At 48.3% G+C, this 7,736-nt stretch overlaps 1 protein-coding gene and 1 long non-coding RNA gene across 2 annotated transcripts; both read left to right on the top strand.

Moving 5' to 3' along the window:
* On the top strand, window positions 1-4,906 carry LOC143485209 (homeodomain-interacting protein kinase 2-like). Its single transcript, XM_076984552.1, has 9 exons — window positions 1-983; window positions 1,285-1,658; window positions 2,333-2,456; window positions 3,128-3,247; window positions 3,351-3,437; window positions 3,715-3,896; window positions 4,035-4,197; window positions 4,424-4,518; window positions 4,658-4,906. Exons 1-9 carry the CDS (start codon window positions 264-266, stop codon window positions 4,779-4,781), a joined length of 1,989 nt encoding a protein of 662 aa, XP_076840667.1. The 5' UTR covers window positions 1-263; the 3' UTR covers window positions 4,782-4,906.
* A 491-nt stretch (window positions 4,907-5,397) lies between these two features.
* On the top strand, window positions 5,398-7,283 carry LOC143485210 (uncharacterized). Its single transcript, XR_013122807.1, has 3 exons — window positions 5,398-5,728; window positions 5,987-6,047; window positions 6,235-7,283. It is a non-coding gene; the product is annotated as an uncharacterized LOC143485210 (long non-coding RNA).
* Window positions 7,284-7,736: the final 453 nt, after the last annotated feature.

Here is a 7,736-nt window from a genome sequence, read left to right as displayed (position 1 = left end):
CTAATGGATATTTCCGTTTATATTACGCGTTGTCAGAGTGATGTGCAAAACAACAACATTTATGTTTGATTCCTAATGAATTCCGTCTTGTTTTCTACAGATTTTTCTTCAGAAAGATTGTTATAAAGTTAGCTAAACAAGAGAGCTAAATACGATTTCAGATTGTTCGTTTTAACCGTTATCTATCAGTGGTTTAGTTTTAAAGTTATAAGTAACCCCTAATTGGATTTTTTTGGAAAGTAAACGAACTAGATCTGACAAATATGGCCGGTCGAGGTCAGCCTAAGAGGAGAAGGTTATCATCTAAAGGTTTGACCTCCCAGCTCCAAGTTTTATCCGGTGAGATCTCTCGGGATGTGAGCGGTCAGGCGGGTGAGAGCAGCTACTACCTGCAGTGCCCTGACCATACGGGGGCGCCCTCACCCGCGGATTCAACATTCAACCCGAACTATGGCTCAGCTGCCGTGGTCTCTCCCCCCTCTGGAGCCTCGCACAGGCAGACTGGGTTCTGTGCTGCCAACATCAGCAGCAGCATCCCGGGACCTTTGTGGTCTTCGTCCTCCTCTTCGTGGTCTTCATCCTCCTCTTCGTGGTCTTCGTCCTCCTCTTCATCTTCGCCTAGCCGGCAGGGTGTAGACGGAGCGTTGGCCTCGCAGAGTGGCAACGCTTACCGGAAGCGTGGTGGACTCAAGAGGAAGAACAGAGAGGCAGACAGCAGCGACAGTGTGCTGACCCTGGAGGAGCTCTCCGCCCCTGGGCTGTCCAACCGCGTGGCCTGGGACGAGGCCTCCACCACCATCGACTACCATCTAGAGCAGCACGAGGTCCTCTGCTCTGCCTCCAACAGTTACGAGGTGTTGGAGTTCCTGGGCCGTGGGGCTTTTGGCCAGGTGGCCAAGTGCTGGAAGCTCGGCACCAATGAAACAGTTGCCATCAAGATCTTAAAAGATCACCCTTACTTTGCCCGCCAGGGCCAGATCGAGGTGGGAAAATTGTGCCTGATTTAACTGAGGTTTTGAGAATCAGTTGTAGCCCTGATTCTGATGTTGCTTTGTTCCTGCTCTAATAAGATGTAATAGGCTGATATTGACTAAGACTGTGCAGTTTATAATCAGGGGTCATTTCCCTCTGTAAAAGAGCATCTGTCAAATATAGCAAAAGTAAATGTCTGAAGGGAGCCATGCAGTAAATGGGTTGATGTTATTGAAGTTACGTAGCATATTAGCCCTTGAACGCTGTGCCCACGTGACTTAACGCCTGTCCCATCTTCCCCCATCTGCTCAGATGAGCATCCTGAGCCGTCTGAGCACGGAGAACGCAGACGAGTTCAACATTGTGCGCTGGTACGAGTGCTTCCAGCACAGGAACCACATGTGCCTGGTCTTCGAGATGCTGGGGCAGAGCCTGTACGACTTCCTGAAGCACAGCGAGTTCAGCCCGCTGCCGCTGAAGTACATCCGGCCCATGTTACAGCAGCTGGCCACCGCGCTCTTGAAACTGAAGAGTCTGGGCCTGATCCACACCGACCTCAAGCCCGATAACATCATGCTGGTGGACCCCGTCAGGCAGCCGTACGCCATCAAGGTCATCGACTTCGGCTCTGCCACCCACGTCTCCAAGGCCGTGCGCTCCTCCTACCTGCAGACCAGATACTACCGGTGAGTGGCGCGGCCTAAGGCCTGTTGGAAACAGATGCATGGTAGCGGGAATCGGTTCCACTCGAGTGTGCTTGAGAGGCGAACTGCCCGTTGAGGACGGCTGTGGTGACACGGCTACTCAGTAAAATCATGATAAGCCTTACGATGAACTGCAACACGTTTGATTGCCATTTGATTTATAAGTGATGTATTTTTAACTGGATCATGTATGTGTGTAATTTATCCAAACACCAATGAATATCCTAATATATTCAGTGCCTCAGAAGTTAAGATGCTCTCAGCACACATAAAATTTTTTTTTTTGGTTGGTTTTACGCTTCGGGCTTTGGTAATATCAGTACAGGGTAAGTGTACTGCTACATTGTAGTTACACCATGGCAGTGTTGTTCTGTATTTACGTAGTGGAGAACAACACATCAGTATGTAGTGCCAGTGTGTTGGTGAACTTGGCTCCACTCAGGTTACTCTACAGTAGTAGATGGGTAATGCACAGGCCAGTATTGTGCTACCAATTTACCAAAAGAAACTTTCAGGTAGTGAAAAATACTTCTCAAAGCTTTTACATTTTCACTAATTAATTCATCACTCTGTGTTAAAGTGAGTACCTTTGAATCACAACAAACTAGAGTATCATGCTAGACGTTATGATGGACGTTTTTGTGTTTTTGGTCCAGATCGCCCGAGATCATCCTGGGTCTCCCGTTCTGCGAGGCCATTGATATGTGGTCCCTGGGCTGTGTCATTGCAGAGCTCTTCCTGGGCAGGCCCCTGTATCCTGGAGCATCTGAATACGATCAGGTCAGCCCACGGGCCTCGGACCCGAACCTCGCCTTTCTCACGCTTCTGTCCTTATTCACGAAGCATCGAAGAACAGCGCTGATTTAGAGTCTGCTTTCCCACCTCCTTTCCAGAACTTCCTCCACTGTGTAATAAAGATGTAAATCTTGTTTGGGAGAAGAGTGGTGTCGCTAACGCCGATGGCCACCCTTATTCTAACTATGCAGCTTGTTAGCTGGTCCCTGATGACTGGCAAGGAAGAGACTATGAATGATTTTTGAACTAACAAAACAATTAACTCAAATGTAATCTGTGGGCTCTTTAGGCCTGAGATGTGTTTTCTGGCTGTAATTGGTAATCTAATAAGAGCTCTTTACAGTAGTGCTAGAAATACCGTCTTGCAGTGGAAGAAAATCTCTGGTTTTACGACAGTGGAATTCTAAGCTGGGTCCAGGAGAAGTTCCCAGTACAACAGGGTTGTCTGGTGCAAGGTGTTTTAGGAATGCGAGGCCTTTACTGTGTTAAAGGTGCAGACTGTAAGGGCAGTGGCTTTGTGGCCTTAGTGACATGTGGGGTTCGGATTTTTAGAGTAGTTGTCTTTGCTAGCTCATCTTCAGGATCATTATATGAACATAAAATAAAGTCATCCCATCGTACCATAACATCATCCCTCTTTTGCGCTGTCGCCGCAGATCCGTTACATCTCCCAGACACAGGGCCTTCCAGCAGAGAACCTCCTGAGTGCGGGAACCAAGACTGGATGCTACTTCCACAGGGGTCCCGACTCCAGCCACCCGCTGTGGAGACTCAAGGTCCCCCATTCTTCGTGTGCCATGTGTTCGGTTCATAAGAGAACTGTAATGGCACCTGACGGTACACCTGAATGTTTTTTTTTTCTGCTTTTATGTTCCTCAGACGCCTTTGGAGCACGAGGTGGAGCTTGGCGTCAAGTCCAGAGAGACCAGGAAGTATATTTTCAGCTGTCTCGACGACATGATGCAGGTTATTTGTACTCTTGTTCACCTTATTGCACGCTTTGCATCACTGCAACAAAGACCACAAAGAGCACCAGCTGCTGGTGGAGCATGTAGAGAAGGATTTGGCTCTGAGTTCAAGGGTTTGAGGGTTCGTGCTCTCATAATAAGAAGTGTATGTAAGTCGCAACAGCGCCTGTGAAATGCAGAGAAACACACGCCGATTTTGCTGCTGAAACAGCATCTTGGGCACATCGGCACCCTCTGCTGGCGCATAATATAACCTAGCCGTTCGTCTCCCACAGGTCAACATGCCCAGTCTAGATGACAGAGACATTCTGGTGGAGAAGGCTGACCGGCGGGAGTTCATGGACCTGCTGAAAAAGATGCTGACGCTGGACGCAGAGCACCGAATCACGCCGATGGAGGCCCTCAGCCACACGTTTGTCACCATGGCTCACCTCCCTCACCTCCCTCACAGTGCACAGTGAGTGTGTACAGGGCCGTCCCTCCGTCTCACACAGTCCAGCTGTGTTCCAGCTCCGATGCGCGCAGGACGGTTTGCTTGTCGATCATTATGCAGGGCTCTTTGTCTGTCTCACTCTCTGTCTCTCTCACTTTGCAGTGTAAAGTCCTGCTTGCAGAACATGGAGATCTGTAAGCGGACGTGCACGGGCTTCAACAGCAGCAGAGGCCTGTTCGGCAGTGGAGGCGATGCCGGGGGCGGGGCCAGTACTGACGCCAACCTCCCGGTCACCTTCAACAGCCAGATTGGCCAACACAGCCAGGTGGGCCTGCCAGCACAAGCTTGTAGTGTGTTGCACCAGTGTCCCCAAACCTACAGCTCACATAAAATGACTGCAGGCATTCAGATAAGAAATTACTCACTGGAACTGTGTTTTTCAGCTATGTTTGAAGGGTTTTGTCATTAATTACATTGTGCCCTGTTTGTTGGGTGTGTGTGTGTGTGTGTGTGTGTGTGTGTGTGTGTCCTCTGCCACGCACCCATATCAGCCCATCGTCATCTCGGACACGCCCAGCCCTGCTGTCAGCATCATTACCATCTCCAGCGGCACCGAGGACGAGGACGACGCCAACCTGCCCACCAGGTACACTCCCCACAAACACCGTTGCTCCGTCTCCTGTGCCTCTGAGCTCGGTGTTTGCTACAAATTCCTTTGATGAGTTCCTTCATAACGGTCACCCTTCTGTTTTCTCACCCTGTGGTTTTTAAACGCCCCTCCCCAGCTGCAGCGTGAACCAGCGGGTGGACGACATCATCTGTGTGACCGTGCGGGACTCGGACTCGTCCACCTGCAGCCTGCTCAGCCCCAGGCACCTGCTCACCTTTATGGAGAACGTCACCAAGTAGCTGGCCATGGTCATGGCCTCGGCGAAGGCCCTGCCCTGAGAGGGCAGGGCACCAGGTGAGTCCTCGTCCCATGTGCTCTGTCTCTCCCGCCCTTCGGCTCTGTCCACAGGCCTCTGCCGTCGATGATTGTCAAGTCAAGTCAAGTCAAGTTTATTTATAAAGCACATTTAAAAGACATCAAGTGTCAACCAAAGTGCTGTACAAATGATAAAAAGTTAAAATAATAAAATTAAATAAGAATAATAAGTCACAAAACATAATAAAACCAGCAAAACAGACCGAAACACAGACTCTAAATGGATCCAAATGCCTGGGTAAATAAATGAGTTTTTAGATTTGTTTTAAAAGCCTCAAGCGTCTGAGAGGATTTGATGCAGAATGGAAGACTGTTCCAGAGTTTGGGGGCAGCAACTGAGAATGCCCGATCACCCTTAAACTTCAGCCGAGATCGTGGGACGGTTAACAACAGCTGATTTGAGGAGCGCAGCGACCGAGTGGAGGAATAAAAACACAGCATCTCAGAGATGTAGCTCGGAGCTAAGTCATGTAGCGCCTTAAAAACAAACAGTAGCATCTTAAATTCAATACGGTATCTCACAGGTAACCAATGGAGGGAGGCAAGTACAGGAGTAATGCTCTCCCTTTTCTTCGTACCTGTCAGTAGCCTGGCAGCAGCATTTTGAACCAGCTGCAGGCGAGCCAGGCTGGACTGACACACACCGAAGTACAGCGAGTTGCAATAGTCAATGCGAGAGGAGACAAATGCATGAATGACCGTTTCCAAGTCCTTGGTGATGATTGTCTCACATCCCCATATAGAGTCGAGCGCTGTGGCCTCCGGGCGGTCCAAGAAGACTTCAGTTGTGCCCCCTGCCAGAGCAGCCCTGCCCGACGCTGAGAGACACAGAGCCGCGTCCACCAAGTCTCAGCCTCTCAACCTGAGCCAGGTAGAGCGTCTGTAGAGCAGTTTGCCTTCACACACTGCAACTGCAGTCACACTTCACACTGGCCCATAGAAAATCTTATCTTTGCTCTGCTGTCTTATCCACACTCTGCTCATCAGCTTCATTTAAGATCATTTTCTAGTAGGACTGTCGGATTGCAAAGCTTTGAGTCTGACCGGCGCATTGATTTGCTGGAATACTGTATATGTTGGCCAGAGTATGTTACATATATTCACAGTTTTATATATTCACTGTTCTCAGCAGCAGCAGCACCGGCGTCCTGCTCCCCAACAGTCATAGTCAGAGAGACCCTCAAAAAAAGGTTTGTTAGTACTTCAGGTTTTTTAATTCCAGTTCTTGTATGTCATGTCTTGTTTTGTACATCTTTTGTGTCGGTGGGAAGTGATGTCAGCTTACCGGTATTTGTAAAAATCTGGTGTAGACCAGAGAGTAGTTCAGCCAGGGTATTGATATCTCACTGCCATTTTGTGTCTTGGCTCTTCCTACAGGTCCAGCAGTCTGTGATCATCTCATGACAGGTCAGGAGGCCACTCCCCCTGGTGCCAGTCCAACTACCCCTCAGACTCTTCTTACCTGAAATAAATGGGCTTTGAAAAACTGATTAAGATGATGGTGGATAAGCCCAAGATCCACTGGGTCCTGGACTACCTGTCTGCTAGACCCCAGTATGTGAGAACTGGAACCTGCCAGTCTGATCGTCTGGTCAGCAACATCGGTGCTCCACAGGGAACTGTGCTCTCCCCCTTCCTTTTCACCCTGTACACCACTGACTTCCAGTACAGGTCTGACCTCTTGTCACCTTCAGAAATTTTCTTACGACTCAGTGGTGGTTGGGTGCATCAAAGACGAACAGGAAGGACAATACAGAGACCTCGTGGGCAGATTTGTTGGGTGGTGTAAAAGGAACCACTTGATCATCAATGTGACCAAAACCAAGGAGATGGTGGTGGACTTCAATCAGGCCCACAATCTGCCCTGTCACCATCATGGGTCAGGATGTTGAGCTGGTGGACTTCTACAAATACCTGGGTGTGCTGCTGGACAAACTGGACTGGAAGGCCAACACTGATGCTTTCTGAGACGACTCGGGTCCTTTAATGTGTGCAGCAAGTTGGTGGAGATCTTCTACCAGTCTGTAGTTGCTGGTGCTATCTTCTTTGCAGCAGTCTGCTGGGGAAGCAGCATCAGGGGAGGAAACACCAGGAAGCTCAACAAGCTGATGAGGAAAGCCAGCTGAGTTCTGAGCCGCCCACTGGATGGTTTTGAGGAAGTGGTGGAAAGAAGGTCACTCAACAAACTCACTTCTATACTAGACAACACATCACACCCTCTCCATGAGCTACTGGTCAGACAGAGGAGCACCTTTAGCAACAGACTCACCCAGCTCCACTGCAACACAAATCGGTACAGGAGATCATTCGTACCAACTGCGATCACACTACAACAGCTTTCCACTGTGCCAGTCGTTATTTCAGTGGAAGTGTTTAAATAAAAAGAATTTATTGATACAATTGAATGTGTGAGTGCAATCAGTGAGTTATTACAAGGCAAACATGAAAACAATTGGCCCCAGCAACACTATTTTTGAGCTTTTTTTGCACTCTTTTGTACATATAGTAATGTAAAATGTAGGTAACATTGTTCTTTACCACTGAAAATAAGTGGCAAAACAAAGAGCCATTTGGCCGACTCTTTATGAAGAGCTGAGCCAAAAGATCCGGCTCCCTAAAAAGAGATGAAATTCCCATCACTAACTGGTACTTACTGCACTATTACTGCACAATTCTCATGCCACTATCTTGCACATTTCATCTTCAATCTCGTGTAATTTTGATATCTATTGCTTTCATACTGTTATATTTTATATCTTCAAATCTATTTAATTCTATCTATATTATATATTCATTACTTCTGATACCATAATTATTGTTCTTGCTCTCATTGTAACTGTGCTGCTGTAATAACCGACTTTCCCTCTGGGATCAATAAA

Source organism: Brachyhypopomus gauderio, chromosome 21, assembly GCF_052324685.1.
Source record: "Brachyhypopomus gauderio isolate BG-103 chromosome 21, BGAUD_0.2, whole genome shotgun sequence".
Classification (NCBI taxonomy): Eukaryota; Metazoa; Chordata; class Actinopteri; order Gymnotiformes; family Hypopomidae; genus Brachyhypopomus; species Brachyhypopomus gauderio.
Note: the sequence above shows the minus strand (reverse complement) of the source record. Positions and strands in the feature narration are given on the sequence as shown.

Bases quoted from the DNA above. Each gene is read 5' to 3' on its own strand.
- LOC143485209 (XM_076984552.1), top strand. From the start codon at position 264: ATGGCCGGTCGAGGTCAGCCTAAGAGGAGAAGGTTATCATCTAAAGGT. The intron at 3,897-4,034 runs GTGAGTGTGTAC...CTCACTTTGCAG, and splicing joins CACCTCCCTCACAGTGCACA to TGTAAAGTCCTGCTTGCAGA. The intron at 4,519-4,657 runs GTACACTCCCCA...GCCCCTCCCCAG, and splicing joins GACGCCAACCTGCCCACCAG to CTGCAGCGTGAACCAGCGGG.